At 42.7% G+C, this 16,244-nt stretch overlaps 1 protein-coding gene across 8 annotated transcripts in view; it reads left to right on the top strand.

Moving 5' to 3' along the window:
• Positions 1-16,244, top strand: part of FAM13C (family with sequence similarity 13 member C) — a 114,007-nt gene that overhangs the window by 65,164 nt on the left and 32,599 nt on the right. For 6 of the 8 annotated variants that reach the window (XM_066191648.1, XM_066191650.1, XM_066191645.1 and 3 more), the window contains 4 exons: positions 1,058-1,096; positions 5,933-5,989; positions 7,639-7,837; positions 12,362-12,483. In XM_066191648.1, coding sequence (XP_066047745.1) covers positions 1,058-1,096; positions 5,933-5,989; positions 7,639-7,837; positions 12,362-12,483 — 417 coding nt within the window. The remainder of the gene's footprint in view (positions 1-1,057; positions 1,097-5,932; positions 5,990-7,638; positions 7,838-12,361; positions 12,484-16,244) is intronic. The other 2 variants (XM_066191644.1, XM_066191646.1) reach the window with 2 other exon arrangements.

Genomic DNA, 16,244 nt, shown 5'->3' with positions numbered 1-16,244 from the left:
GGTGAAGAAAAGCCATTGTCAGGGCTGTGATTCTTGGCTGCCACTGCTGCCTGGGAAATGTGTGTCAACACCACGGAGAGGCACAAGCTGCTGCTGCGGGGAGGAGGAGGAGGAGGAGGCGCCTCTCTTTATCCCTGCTCGGCTTGATGCTGGCGTCTCAGAGATGCCTTTGTCACAAACAGGAGTGCTCGCAAGGCGTTGTCTGCGTTGCTTTCTCTCCCACAGCCCAAACAACAGCAACAACAAAAATTCCCGTCTCTGCTACGTAACAGTGAGATTGTTTATTTGTCGGGTTGTTATTTTTCTTTTTCTTTGTTGCTGTAAGATTTCTGGATGATCCAAGAGTGTATTCTCTGGATTTGAGGGGTGTTGTTGGAGGGGGAATTCCACTGCTGCCTCAAACCCGGCAGTTTGCAATATCCTGAGCTGACCCTGCTGAACACATTACATCAGGTCAGAAACATTTTGTTGCAGGAGCACAGCAGCCTATTCCTTTCCCAGGAATTGTTTCATCTACTGCTTGCTGTTAGCTTAATAACCTCTTCCTACCTGAACTGTCCATTCTGCCAGATTTTTTTTTTCAAAAAATCTTTTGGGGTTTGGCTGTGAGCTGAGCATGTAAGAGACCACTGAACAAGAAAATCTCCAGACAGCTTAGCTGGGCAACCCTATCTGTAAAAAACCCCCCTGCATTTGATGAGTCAATTACAGAGAGCAAACATTTAAAGGACAGAACGCCAGATTTGTTTGTAAACCTAAGCCTTTGTTAACAACACTGTTACAACTAGAAAAGATGATGATCACAGTCTACCTGCACCCCTGCCTGGATGCTGGGCGCTGCTGGCTGGGCTCTGTGAGTGTTGTAGGACTGATCCCTGTGGTTTCTGGATTATGAGCATGTGCAGAGCAGCCCAAGGTAGAGCCGTGCATGCAGAGTGAGCACACAGAGACGTGCCTCGCAATGCCATGTTTGTGCATGTGTGCCTACAATTGAGGAGGATACAGGGAGCCTGCCTGCCTTGCTGATTTATCTGATGTTGTCTTGTTTCTGTTTCAGCATTCAGGATAAGTCCTTCAACACGACAGCTTTAGCAGAGTAAGTGAACACTTTAAAGATGTCCTTATTTTTAAACAAGAATGATGAGTTTAGTTAGCATACAGAATAATTGTGAGTGGTATGTGAGGAGTCCCAAGCTATTTGTCATATATTTTGTTTGAGTTTTCTGTGATCTAAATATATTATTGACTGTATGGGAAGGATTGCATAAAGGAGCTGCCTTTAAATGCTCTGTGACTATTTTGCAGTGAAATACCTTTTTTGGGGGAGAATATATGCTGGGTGCACATGCACATGTTTAAGTGCATGATTTTCAGTGTCGGATAAACCTCCTGCCAAAATACTGCTCATTTCTGGTGCTGATGATCCTGTCAAACACAAGCATGTGTCTTTTCTAAGGGCACATAGTCTGTACTTACCACAAGCATCGTTAGGAAAAAAAATAATCATTAGGAAATATTTTGAAAAATCCCTATATGTTATTTAGATAGGGCAAGTACCAAAAACGTCATTTCTTTGTTATCATTTTGATAAACTCCTTAGATGGCCTTTTGTATATTTCATAGTCCTGAGGATGTATACGTTGATTTTTCTTGCTGTTTTACAGAGAAAACAGAACCAGGGGGGACATTAGAAAGTTAGAAAAGCAAACCCTCTAGGAACTATTGCAAATGAAACGTCTTTGTCTTATTTTAGTCTTATTTTAGTCTAAACCACTTCAGTACTGGTGTTCTGGGCATTTTTATTTTGTATGCTTTTGATTGTTTCAAAACCTTTTGGGGAAGATTCTGCAGCAGAAAGGAACCAAGCTGTTTTTCAGGAGGAAAATGATGTATGGATTTGTTTGTCTATTAGGTGAGTTTCACACTGCTAAAATGCTCATAACCTAAAACACCCTAGCTGGACAGTGAACTGTTTGCTGTGGGGACAGGGGACATACTGAAAGCAGGCCAAGTTGTAATCATCTGAGCCACCCCTAAGTGTTGTCATAACCTCTACAGGAAAAGTAATATTTCAAAGGGATCTGAAGAATTTTGCTCTCTTATATTGCTTTGCTTTACTTGCTTATAATTCCTTGCTTTATTTAATATTTAAATTCAGTCACGCCTTTTGTGTGACTGGGACAGATATGGAAAGGTTGAACTGAAGCTTATAAATCATGGAGAGGTTTTTGTTTGCTTGTATGATTGTTTGCTTTAATTTCCTGTGTTCCTGTTAGTTAAGTGATGATTTGTGGTCTGTAAAATTATGGGTTGCTCCCCCTTCACAGAAAAAATAACCAGATTACAGATAATATATTTTTCTTTTTTTTTTACTCCTTCCCTTTTCTCTGTCCCTAAGTACATCCATTGTTTCCTGTAGAGATTCCTCTGGAGCAGTCACTGCCCCACCCCTGAGGTTTCTGGGACCTGAAGGTGATGGCTTTTCTCTGTGGGGCTTTGTGTTAGACCCAAGCTGGGAGTGTGGTGGCAGCCGTGCCTTGGGGAGATGAGAGGGCGTTGGATCACCCTCATTTCAGCTGCTGCTGGTTCTTGTTTGTAGGATTTCATGTTTAATCTTCTATTTCCAAACAAAGGCATAGAAAAGTGTTTTTAGAAAAGCAGCTAGTGAACGACGATATCCGAACAGCATTGTCCAATTGAACAAACTTGGTTTCCAGAGTTGCCTTCCTTAGGTCTTGTTCGGAGCTGTCCCCCATCACCTGCTTTTGAGAACTGCTGAGGACACACAATTCTTACTGCTTTCAGCACTTGCTGTTTGTGTTGACCATCTCTGAAAACAAATGAAAATAGATTTACTTTAATTTAGCAGAAGAAAGAGCCTGCCATGCAAATCAAGACATCCTCATTTATGATTTTCTGTCTTTATTTGTGACAAAGGCAAAGCCAGGGGTTCCTGAGTGACATAAAGCCAGTGGTACAGCACTTTCAGGAACATTTCTCTGGACAAGATGAGTGCCTGAGGGTGCAAAGCTCCCGGCAAGCCATGCATGCAGCTTGGTTTGGGAGCTGTTCACGTGAGCATCTGAAAGGTCAAGGCAGCAAAAGGGAGCAGCTTTCACTCTGTTCTGAAATGGCTCCTGTGGGAAGGTGAAAATGGAAGAAAGTTAAAGAAGCTGGTCCCATTAACCCAGAGACCCTGGAGGCAACACAGAGACAGTACTACCCAGAGTCAGAGCAACACTCCATCCAGGCTGGGATCCCATCTCTGACCTGACTCTGGCCCATGCCATAAGACCAATAATGTACTTACTTTTAAGAGATATCCCTCAGTCAGTAGCTGGATTGGGCACTGAAGGGAGAGGATTCACATCACTGGTTTTGTTAAAAGACAGCTCCTACCCAATGTAAGCCTCAACCTGTTTAGATTTCTGACCTGAAGTTGTTGTGGCATATTCTCTGGTGGTTTTGGAGTGAGGAAGACGCTGCTGCAGTTTTTTGGTTGGTGGGAATTCTCTCTCCTACACGCCCACAAAATATCGAAAAAAACTTGCCAAACTCTCAGATATCACTCTACCTATTAAATACTGCTAAACCTAGAGAGCAAGGTTTACAAGTTACTGGTGAGAGGAAAGGAGGGTGTGCATGTTTGTTTTGATATGTGCAGCCAGGTGGCGTGAACACAGGAGACACATTCCTTTAAGAAATCAAGGTAAGAGCACTCCATGCTTTAATGATAGATATTTGCATTATATCACAAATTCATCTTTTTGAAAGTCCTGCTATGGTTCTAGCCTCAAGCACTGCCTTGTATGAGCGAGCTCTCAGTCTCCTGGTCATTATTTACTCTTGCACAGACAAAAATTTCTGTTGGAAATTTTAGACTGTGTTGCTTCTGAACCTCCTCAGGATCTTTTAAATTTCGTCTCGGTCATTGTATTCTCTGACTCATTATTGCTTATCTTTCCTATCTACTGCCATCCAGTTACTCAAATACATTTTGTCACACTCACTTCTGTTGTTTATAAGTTGTGTCTTGTTTTATGACTTCTGTCAGTTGCTGGATGCTGAGTTAGGACCTCTGCCTCTCGAGATCACCTCCTTACAGCCAGCTTGGCTCCCCCAGCTAAGAAGAGTGCTCCTTGACAGGACTTGGCTTGGCCACTGAACCTGTGCTCAGCCATCCATTGTCCGTCCAGAGAGTGCTCTCCATTGCCAAAGTGATCTTTCAGGATTGAAGGCTGCCAAGTGAGGTGACTGCTGAGAGGAGGGGGTAGCAAAACTGGTGGCAGAGCTGCTTCCTCCCACCTCCTCTCTCTGAGGCACACCCAGGAGGGAGAATTTGTCCCTTTAGGGGGTCCCTGGACTTTGCTGGCTGTGGCTTGGCCCACGGTGTGCGCCTCACTTGGGGTGGCACCTTCTCCTGTGTCTGTGCTGGGAGCTCTGTCCATCCAGTGCTGACCTTGCCACTGTCTCCTCACGAAGCATTTTCTTTCTGTTGTTTCCTCCCTCTAAAATATTCCTTCTAGCTCTGCAGCCAGGTTCCTGGTTCCTTTCCCACTGGGCTTCCTCATTCAAACGCCCAGTGCTTCCTGTGTCCACCCCTTGCTGTTTCCCATGAGGCAGTCAGGTCTTGGCCAGAGGGGAAGGTGTGACTGGAATCCAGGGGCAACCAGATTTCTACAGTGAATTTTTCCATTTTGCACATCAAGCCCTGTCTTCCATCTATCAACCCACTTTGCTGTGTGGGGAAAGCTGCACTCATTGCAGGAATATTGTGTGGTCAGGGGGATCTGCCACTGTAGTTCTCTGCTTCAGTTGTGAGCAGCAAATGCTTTCATGCATAAGCTGATGTATTCAGGAAGTGTAAACACTTGAGTGGCCCTTTAAATATTTTCTGCTGCAGTCTGACTTTTGATATAGACACCAGCAGAAGACTGGTGGGGAAGAGGAATATATTAAAGCCCTTGCCATCAAATTGCAATGCAGAGCCATGAATGTGTCACTTAATGTACTCTCTTCTAAGTGGGGCAGTTCTTCTCAAAATTTAACAAGTCAGCAAAAGTACAGGCTGGTTCCCCCATAATGAAGAGATTCCTCTGCCAGAAAACTTCAAGAGATCCAGGCCTCCTTAGTGTCTGTGCCCTGTGAGTATGAACTGAGGGTGAGGAGAGAACCCCAACTACCCCAGCAATGCCAGGCTTGGTGTTTGCTTTTTTTAGGAGTGCATGCTTATGGATGCATGTTTATTTGAAGAATGACTGCTCATGGGCTTTGCAGGTTAAATCATCCTGCAAAGTTCAGCCAGGCAGCCACAGTGTCATGTTCAGCTCTCAGTGGTTGTGGTTTGGGCTATTTATCCAGACTTCTCTTTTGATTAGGCAGCTTTAGGACGCTTCATCTGTTTGTAACTTAAAGGAAGTAATTGATTATGATTGTTCAGGTATCTTAAAAAATAGTGCTAGTTCACTTTTTAAGACTAACTCTGACTTCTTAATTTAATTGGGGATTCTTTTTCCTGCTTCACAAAGGGTGGCTGCTCTATCATAGTTAATATTTTTGTGAGTTTGGGAGAAAAAACATCCTGAGTTGTGTCAAATTATTTTTGAGGTTAATGTGAAGTATACTATAAGCAATTAGAATACAAAAATTATTGTAATTTTCCTGTGTTTTTTATGGTAACATCTGAATTCCTTGTAATTATTTCCATTTGTCTGAAAATGATATACCAAATTGTGCACACTTAACATCTCAAATTCTCTTCTTCCTCTGAGATTTGGACTATCATGGAGTAGCTATGGCAATAAATGACCCTAACTAAAGCGTGAGGAGAAGAAGAAATGTGTTTATAGTTTGAGCTGCACTGTAATGTTATTAAAAGCCAAGTTTCTGCAGCTGGCAGAAAATCAGTAATTATCTTGTATTCATTTTCAAGGTGTGACGGGTATTCAGACTCTGTGCATGAAGATCAAGCAGGCAGTTCCAGTCCCAGGTACTCTCCTGTAAACTTTGTCTGAAATCCATTGGCAGCAAATGAAGCTTCTGTTAAACCATCAGAAAGAAACCTTTATTCTCAAGGGAATGCAGAATTTCTGGGGTATTAACTGCAAAAGCTGTTGGTATTTCTGAGAAATACGTACTTATTTTGTGTATTTTTGTGTGATGAATATGAAGATTAATTACTATTGCTATTATATAAGTAAATATATTACGGTCTGTATTCTTAACTTCACATCATACTCCTGTCATTCAGATGCAGCCGTGATGCTTATACACTGAATTTTACTGTACAGCAGCTGGTACAAAGCAGTAGTAAGCAGAGTTTTCCAACTGTGTGAGGATATGCTCATTGCTGAATGTGTCTGGGGAAAAAAAAAAGTCCTTCAAACTGTAATTTAACTGAAGTATTCTTGAGGAATGCCTCTCTCATGGCTATGTTGGTACATATTCATTGCTAGGGTATGCAACTTAACTTTTCAGGAAGACTTTAAAATCAGAGGGTACCTTAAAATTAGCAACACTTCTGTACGTTGTTGGAGTGCCCGAGGGCTATAAAGCTGTAACTATAACAACTGCCTTGGAGCACACTTGCAGAAGGCATGGGCAGCAATGGTGTTCAACTCCATAGGCACCCTGCAAGCATCCATCTGGATGCTGATGGGCCACAGATGGAAAGTGAGTTTGGCAGCTCAAAATCCTTAGGAGAAAACATTGAACTAGCAAGTTATGCTTTCTGGAAAAAAAAAAAAAAATTCAGGGAGATATAATTCAATAGCCCTCGACTCCGTCAGCTGTGGAAGTTTCACACCAGGAGAGAGGTACTCTCCCAGCCAACCATCAGGATGCTGCCAGCTGAAGCTAACATCTGAAATCCCACCTGAAATCTAAGCTAGAGGCAGGGATTTTGGAGCAGCAATGCTGCCCAGCTCACGCTGCCAGCTCCTCAGGCAGCCTCGCCTTCTGCATTGCGGTAACTCGGTGGTGCCACGGAGAAGCTCCCAGGGGAGGCAGGAGACCAGGCTAAGGCTGGAGTGACTGGGTGTGCGGACACAAGCAACATCCCCTTGGAGAGAGCTTGCACATTGTAGTCTGGGTGGGGATTGTAAACTGTCCCAGATCCCAGGTTAAGCATCCATGAGTAACAAGGTGAGGTGTCTGTTCAAGCCACGAGGTCTGCTTTTACACAGGAGAATACATCTCTGCCTGTTCAGACCTTACTCTGAGTGACTTCCTCCTTCCCTTTGTGCAGTGGCCCTCGAAGCCAGAGACCATCAGAAGGGAAGTGTGTTGTAGAGAGGAATTATTGTCTGTGATGACATTTTTGTGAGATTATAGTTTACTTTGAATCACTGGGTGGGGGAAGACTTCTGCATGAAAAGGATGGTTTCAGATTTTATTTGGGGAATGTGAACTGTAGGTCTGAAGCCCGGAGTGCCTCTAAAGCTAACATTTAAGTAGCTCCACAGCTGAGTGTGTCATAATGCTAACAGTAGTTAGATCCACTACTGTGTGTAGACCACTAAACTTAGTAAGAGCAATATGCCATAAAATAGCTAAGATCTTGTTGCTCTTCTTCCTTCATAATGTTTTGACAGGTGTCTGAAATCCTGCCTGATGCATTTCAATTTTATTTTCTTACAGAGACGATGATAACAAAGAAAATTACCCGGATAACTCTGCTGTCTTAGAGGAAAGGCAGCTGCCTTTGCAAGACACTCAGAAGCACAAGCAGCAGGTTGTAATTGACTGCGCTCTAAAGCCTGAAATGGGCAACTTAAAGCTGAGGAAACCTAAGCCCATTGCCAAGCTAGAAAATGGAAAAAGCCATGAGGAAAGTCAGGTAAAGAATTAAACTTACTAGGGGTAGGCTTGTGGCACAATGTCTGAGCAACTTGTGAAATGCGAAGAGGGACTCCCTGGTAATTCATGGTGTGATTTGAGACTCCACAATAATCTACCCTGGTTTCCAGGGACCTGCAGTCTGCAACCCTCCTGTAATTACAGTTTCTTTCAGCCAGGGAATTACAGAGAGGGTTGTGCTGCAACTGCTTTCAGGAGTGAGTGGAGAGCATAGCTGAAGGCGTGCAAATATTTCTCCTTAATTTCCCTGTGTTTCCTTGTGCCAAATGCAAAAACTAGGTAGCTACAGCACTAGATTAGACAGTTTCTGTTTTGTTTATTTGGTAAAGGATCTCTGACACTGCCATTTTGGCTGCAAATAGAGAGATTTCATGGTTTTCCTTCATCTTGATTTCCATTTTTCTCATATTTAAACAGTAAGTCCATACCAGTGCAGTAGCATACTGGTAGCAGTGCTATCCCCCACCATCTTTCTAGGCTGCGCTGGGGGGAGCAGAACTGTAAATTTTCTAAAAGGTGTTAAGAAAGACTAGAAATGAGGAAGCTTCTGCTGCTCTATCTGGAGGTACATTTGCTCTGTTGACCCTAGAATTCCACCTCTCAGCAGCTGCTGAAAATGCCTCTGTTCTTCCCCGGTGCTTCCCAAATCGTGTTGTATGTGTGGTGTAAGGGGTAGAGCTCTAGTGCAGATTTAACCCTCAGCTGGAAATATTCTCATATCCAAGAGAGTTTATATTAATATTGGTAGATTTGTTGGTCTGCAGTAGGCACAAGGCCTGACATCTGCACATACAGATGTCTGTGTTTACATAAAATTTGTGCATACACAAATAGAGATGTGTGTATTTCCATCTCTTCTTTGCTGTAAAACGTATTTGGCTGCTTTTTGTCTCTCCTCCCTTCTTGTTTGTGGGTAGAAATTTGCAGAGCCCTTTCTGAAGGGCTTCAAACCTATGATAGACTAGGAATTATTTTGGAGCAAGTTTAGAATGGGATTTCATCATTTTAGACAGAATGTTTTACCTTCTAAGAGAGAACTGTCCTTTTGATTCCCTGAAGGAAAATGAAAAGCAAATGGTGTTATCACAGTCTCTTTTGGAATATCAATGCCAATCTCTTGCCCAAAGCTTCCTGCCTGTTCTTCTGGAGCTCATCCAGAAATACAGCAATAACTGGGGCTATTTTTTTGTGACTGTACTGCATTACTGGGAAATATTATTTAACCTGCAGAGAGATGAGGTGTGCATGTTTATCAGCTGAAGAGAAAAAGTGATGGGAATTTTGCTCTGTGAAGAGCAAGTGGAGGCAGAGCAGGAAGATGAATGATGAGGAAGCAGCAAATGGGGCAAGGTCTGTCTCATAGGTCATCTGTTGATTTTTTCAGCCGCTTCTGAGCGCCCTGTGTGTGCCCTGCCTGTGCCCCTCACCCAACAAAAGCCAACACAGCACAGATTTGCTGCTCTGTGGCATTTTACATGGCCTCAAGGGGTTAACTGGAAATGGTGAAATTCTTTCGTGGGAAACTTTTTGAGTGTAGAATTAGACTGCCATAAAATACCAGTGTGACTTCAGCATGCAGCCTCTGGAAGGAAAAACAGTGCCAGGCAGATAACTTTCACATGACTCAAGGGCTTGGCTTAGGAAAGACAGAAGTGATGAAACTCTGTAAGTGCGTGGACATTCCTTGGTGAAGCCCCTTGCCACCAAGCCACTGGATGGGAGAGATGATGTATCCCCAGGCAGCTGACAAACAGCACTTTCTCAGCACATGCATCTATGAAAGAAAACTGGGATGCACTGCACGTCATCATTAAACTGTTCATCCTTGTTTAGCTGAGATTATTGACAGAGTGCTTTTTCAGCAGCCTCCTTGCTTCCCCAGCCTGACTTCTCTGTGGCATCAGAAAGAGTGACAGCAGAGCAGTGACAGAATCTCTGTTAAAGGTGTTGCTCTGATAAGCCAAGGAACTGTGTGCTATTCACTCTTATGCGTTCTAAGCCCATGAGCTGCTTTTACTGAGAATTGTCCCTTGAAAATTAGAAGAGGCTATTGGAAGATGAATAAGTTTGCTGTGTGTGTTGGAAGGATTAAAGTCTGTTTGGATGGGAACCATTTTTGTGTGCCTTTCTAGTTGTGAGGATCTGTTGTAGAAAGGTCACGGAGAGGGAACAGACAGCTGTGATCAAGCAGAGGAAAGATGGCCAGCTTGAGGATTTTGAGCTTCACAAGGCTCTTGGCTGAAGTGGGATTCCTGCGCCTCTGATATTTTTGGCATAAGTGTAGCCCTGTGGTCATGTGCCTTTGGTCTTCACAAAGAAAAGGTTATTAGATTTACACTGATGATTAAAAAACCCAAGTGTAATAAAAGAGCAGCATCAGGTGACATCACTTGACCACTTATCAGATGACAAAATGTCACCAGAATAAAGCTGTACTTTGCATGTTACCTGCAGTTATTTCCCTGGGGGCAGGAGCTGGCTCTGGAGGCAGCTGTAACCTTTCCAAACAGAGTATGGGAAGAGAGGAGGCTGCTGGAATGTGACTGCAGTGCTGTACTCCAGCTATTTGGTTTCATCTTTCCCACAGTTCCATGAGCTTCCTTAGCAATTCTGCAACACCCATCTATAGGAAATCAAACTAATTAGGATTTATTTGACTTCAAAGGTGAGGAAGCATATGCCCAGAACGTACTCGAGGGAGTGAGTGTGAGAACAGATGGTGAAAATAGAAAGTCTGCTTTCCTTGCCCATTCCTTTCTCCTGTCACACACCTTTGGTGCACAGTCATGAGTATGGATTCTTGAATGAGTCGTCCTCAAATTCCCTATTGATACTGGGACATAATTACAAAAGGACACCAGATTTCCTAGCTAAGAGGCAGAGACAGTAAAAGTTCAGTTTTAAAGTCTTATTATCAAGGTAAATGGCCATAAAAATGAAACGGTGGCTTGGCAATCAGTGCCTGGAGATGAGAATACTGAAAACTGCTGAGTTAAGTTTTGTATTTTGAGTATAAATGAAGTGTGCAAAATGCTTGGATGTCAAAGAACTTCCAATAATTTGACACCGAAATTGTGATTTTAAGTGCACAGTAATCAAAAAGCCAGTGCTGATGTTGACACATCAGCTGCAAAAACGCATAAACACATCAGGCAGTCTGCAAGTTTTGCTTCAATTCCTGGGTATACTCTGTTTATGTTTATTATGATGCAACTTCATTGTAGAAGTCACTCTCTTTAGTGAAAAGGAAACAAAAATGCAGTAGAAGACGGGGTTTTGCTGTAGGTGCCTGTAACACATCAGAATTTCACTGCTCTTTAGAAACAGATTCCAACAAGGGTGTTTCCCTGGTGTTACTTGTTAACACCCTAACGACATGATTTTATGAGCAGCACCAAAGACACAAATGAGGAGAAAAAATACGGAAAAACCCCAAAGCTGCCCAAGTCCCCAGACATCCAGCCTGAAGGCAAGGGCTTATTGCCAACACGTGCTTTTGTCCTCAGCTTTCCCCTTCATCCAGCAGAGAGCACCTGGAATTGCCATGCTCTCTCCGCCCTGCAAGTTCCCATCTGAACAGTCCTATCCAAACTTTTGACTTTCATGCATCCAACCAAGCTCTGAAACTGCAGCAAACTCAGGTACATTGCTTTAGCAGGGAAGGGAGCTCTGTTGTTTTGCAGAGCACATTGTATTTTAATTTTTTAAACAGACTAAAATATTGGATTACAAAAGCTAATAAAGAGGTAGGAAAAAAAGTCCCACTTTAATTATCACATTTTCAAAGATCTTTGCAATGCAAAGGAAATATTACAACCCATTTCATTGGTAAGTGAACTAAGATGTGCCAAACATATCTTTACACAGACCTACAACTGGTTTTCAAAAGCTTGGAGTACAATGGATACTTTTCTCATTCCTGTTGTTTTACTCAGTTTTTTGGACTAAATTGCCTTTTTTTATTTTCTGTGTAGCAGGTTGAGTGATGTGACTTTTTTCCCCCTCATTGCCTTTCCCTCCCCCCAGAGTAAAACTCTATTCATAAAGCTACACATATCCTAGGGAAGGGAAAGAGGAAAATGGTTAAAATTTACGTATCTTATTTAGGTGAACTGTGCTTGCCTTTGCCAGCCAGATTTTTTTTTGATGATGACCAAGTAATAAAATCTTAATAATGTGTGAGTAAATAATTTCAAATTAATTCTTTGTATAGAACCTCTTAGCTCTGAAGCTGACATCTGTCATTTAAGTAATAAACATAAAAGTTACAGTCTGCTTTGGTTTCAGAAGCTGTTTTCCAGTGAAATTACATACTACTTTGTTTAGAACCTCGTATCTTCTGTGTTCTCCAGTTGTTTCCAGAGTAATACCAAAAAATAACAAAGATCCTCGACCAGCATCTGGTCTCATGGAGCATTTTTTTCCTGAAGCAAAATATTTAGCTAGGATTGGATTGGTACTGACAGGGCGCATTCAGCTTTTCTTTCTTTTTCTCTTTGTGCAGGAGCTGGAGTGTGCACTGCCAGGCCTTTCAGAGTGGCAGGGGAAGGCTGGATCCTCAGCTAATAACTATGCACAGAACGTGGCTTTGAAATGCCAGGAAGCAGTCGTGAGATTCCAACCAAGGTAACACTTGGGATAACACAGCACACTTCACTTCTGATTAACTGTAGGAAAGGCTAATTCATTTGCTGCCTTCTGCATAAAATATTGAGGCTCCTGGCTCTTGATGGCAGTGGATTCTATATTTATACCTCTAGGACTGTTTGGAGAAAGCAAAAGGGATAGAGATAAGATGCAAATTTCATCATTCTTTAAACCCCTTACATCTGAGGCAGAAAGAACATCCTTAGTTTAGAAACTTCAGTTCCTCTCTGCCAAGTTTCAAAAATACTTCTCTTCTTTTCCCCCAGTGCTGAATTGCCTCTTCTTCTCAGAGCTGCATCCTCTGAGACATGGGGGTGGGAACCTTCACACCTGATTACAGCAAGGGTATCCGTTCATGTGCAGTTTAGACTTTGGGTGCTGTGTCAGCTGGGCTTGTTCTGGTGCTGGAAGGGCACTGTTTGTTCAGGCCTGGCATTAACTGAGTCCTGAGGGCAGGTAACTCAGGTGGTGATGAGGTAACTCAGCTCGGGTAAGTATTGGAAAGTTTCTACTTTCGTCCATCATGGCCACGCAAAAGGCTAAAAATGGGGTTTCAGGTCACCCAAGTGACCAGTGAAGGTGTCCTAAGGATAAGATTTAGTCCTTACTAAATCTGGGGGCACTGCTTTACAAATTTCCCATGTTCAGGTGCTGGTTTGGCTCTGCTTTTCTGTGCGCAGTGTTTTTGTCAAGTGAGCCAGGTCTCTGCTCGGTCTTGATGTGCATGACAGCCTTGGTGCTCTGTGGCAGTCTCTGGCTCCCTTTGGAGGGTCTGCAGCAGCAGCAGTCCGTCTCAGGGATGCTCAGTGGCTCAGGGCACAGCTGGCTGACAGCTAGAGCTCACTGGCTCCGGCTTTGTTTGCAGTCAGGAGTGGGACGGCAGTGGCAGCTGCCATCCAACAGCACTTTGGTGCTTTATGTGACATTAACTGGTTGCCTTCTCCACTGCTTTTAGGAGGCAACATAGTAAATGATCTTAATTTGTGCTCTCAAAGGAAGGTTTAGCAGAATGAAAGAGCATTTAATTAGCTTGGACAATAAAGTGCTTTTGCCCTCCAATGCTTGTAAGTGCAATTGAAACACCGCATTAGAAGCACAGGAAGTGTTTCTAATTAGGAAGCCTGCCTTCTCTTTTTCTGGAATTCTTATGCAAGGCAAGAATTCCCTTGGACTTCTTGTAAAGAGGAGCTCACTGAGTGTGGTATCAGGCAGTCAGACCCACCCAGTGGCTCTGCTGGTGGCATGTTTGTGTTTGGGTAGGTAGTAAAATAACTGGGTAATTTTGAAAGGAACGTGATGAAAGACACACGGACTTTAAAGATAAGAACTAGAGCGGAGTGTGCATTAACAAAACAGCAACCACAGCTGTGAAAAATGGACTTCACTTTCCTAATAATTTTTAAGAAATAGGTTTAATAAAAAAATAAGAAAATTAGGAAACAGATTAAGCAAAAGGAAGTATGGCTGGCCGGGTGACTTGGCATTCAGCCAAGTCCACAACCAGCTATTTCAGAGGCTTTCTTTAAATACCCTTTCTATTGAATCATCTGTTGAATATTCATATTTTTCCTTAAACTAGTTTCCATGTTCCAGGAACTGTTTTGCATGGTCCCTCCTTGTGTCTGCCTTTTTAGAACAGGTGTGTTTCTGGGCTGTATCTTCATTATCACCTCCAGTTTGGGCCTTGGTCCATACTTTCTTCAGATGGTGGATGCTGATAGTTGGTATCTCAATAGCAGGGTCTTCTTTACATGTTCACTGGATGTTATCCCGACCAAACACACAGTTTAAGCATACTATATCAACTACTGCCACTATGCCTGATTTTCTTTACTAATAGCAGAAATAAAAATTTATATCCTTACCACAGTGTTATTAATCATATAGCACACGTCTTGCAAAAAGCCAACTTTATAATATATACTTACAACAGCAAAGTTCCCCTGTCCACTTCAAGAATTTGGCCTTTTTAGTCTGCCTGGTATTAAACCATTTTTCACTATGCTGTTAATTCTTGTTTAACACCATGGTAGCTCCTTAGAAAGCCTGCTACCCACAAGGTCTAAATCTATTAGGTAATGGTGCCTGGATTTATCATTCTAAGTGCTGTGAAAGCACAGTGATCAAATATCCGTTCTGGCCACGTTTCAGTTTGATTACATTACAAAAAAAAGTAGGTGACTTTACTCTCAAATAAGGAACTTTAAACAAAGAGGGGAGGGGAGGGACACACTGCTGCAGGGGTGTCCCTACACCCCTCTCTCTGTATATCACATGTGCAGGGGGAGGACAGGAGAAGAAGGATTTATTTCTGTCTCAAATGAAGGATGAAGGTAGATTGTTTCTAGTGCATCCTGTTGTTACTTCTGCTTTAACTTAATTACTGCTATAATTAAGTTATAGCTATAATTAAGGGGGCTATAGTTCTGCCATTAGTCTCATTGGGGATTAAGGGTCTAAATACCTCTGAACTCCACAGAGGTTTTTAAGAAATCTGTTCTGGTGAGGCAGCTAAAAAAGAGATCATTTTAACTTGTTTCAATATGGATTAAAGACAGCTGAAACATGAAAAACTTTTCAGTACAGTTCCTGTTAAGCAGAAAAATCTAAGTTTAGGATATCCTAACAAGGGATGCTCATAAACAGATGTGTGACAGAGAAAAACAAACCAGACAATGCAAGAGCAACAGTCCACAGAATCTTGACTTAGAAGTGTGTATTGTTTCTTTGTGGGGTTACTTACATTTTATAGTGACCATGGAAACAATAAAGGAAAAGTTTTGTGGGATTTGAGGAAAGTGGAAGAGTAGACTTAAAGAGGTTTGCAGCCAGAAGAATAAGGGAATAGTGTCTTGTTTTTGGCTAAGCTGTAACTGTCCTGTGAAGCAAGGATTTCAATCTCAAGTGGCATTTATCATGTGTGATCTATGAACATCAGCATCAGTTTAGTAGATGAACATCATCTGCATGGAATGAAACCTTTAGACTTCTTTTCCAGAACATGAATTTCCAATACTATTCTAATTTCTGATCACTACTGTGATTACACTGAGTTCTGCTCTGGTCATTGTGTGTAGCTGGGTTTGGATATGAGTGCGATATAATCTGCACCTTGATAGAAGGCAGATAAAAGTGATAAGCAGGTCCTGGGAACAAGTAAAGAAATTGCCTTTTTTTAACAGATACTAGAAAAGCCAGTATGGAACAATACACATGATTACAAACAGCTGCCCCTGCCAATTGCATTCACAAAGGCAATCAGGAAAAGTGGAGTGGGCTGCAGGCTGTGTGCAGTTACCTGAGCAGAGCCTGGTGCTTTCCTCAGATGCCCGTTACAGAGAGAGGAGGCTGAAACAAAGCACCCCCGGGCAGTGGGCAGGTCAATGCTTCAGCCAAGGCTGTGTGTCAAGTCAGTGTGGAATTCAGAACTACAGTTTGGGGTGAAGTTTTCTGCCAAAGAAACATCCTTGGAGGTTCTCCCTCTTCACCATTCCCCACATAAATTGGGAACGAAGTGGTTTCATTTAACAGGATTCTCTGCTCCCAGGGCTGCAATTCTATAACTCTCTTTTTGGCAGAGGCTGTAGGGTGGCAGTTGCTGTCACACGTTTGATTGCTCTGCAGAAGTGGAAATGCTGGTGGCCCTGGGCTGCCCTGGGTCTTGGAGTCAGCCAGAGACTCCCCAGGTTTCTGTGCTTCCCTGAGGGGCGGCCAAGCCCTAGCCAGGCTTTCAGTATTTA

This window comes from Chamaea fasciata, unplaced genomic scaffold, assembly GCF_029207755.1.
Source record: "Chamaea fasciata isolate MVZ Bird 193981 ecotype frontalis unplaced genomic scaffold, bChaFas1.0.hap1 SCAF_9, whole genome shotgun sequence".
NCBI classification, from domain to species: Eukaryota; Metazoa; Chordata; class Aves; order Passeriformes; family Sylviidae; genus Chamaea; species Chamaea fasciata.
Note: the sequence above shows the minus strand (reverse complement) of the source record. Positions and strands in the feature narration are given on the sequence as shown.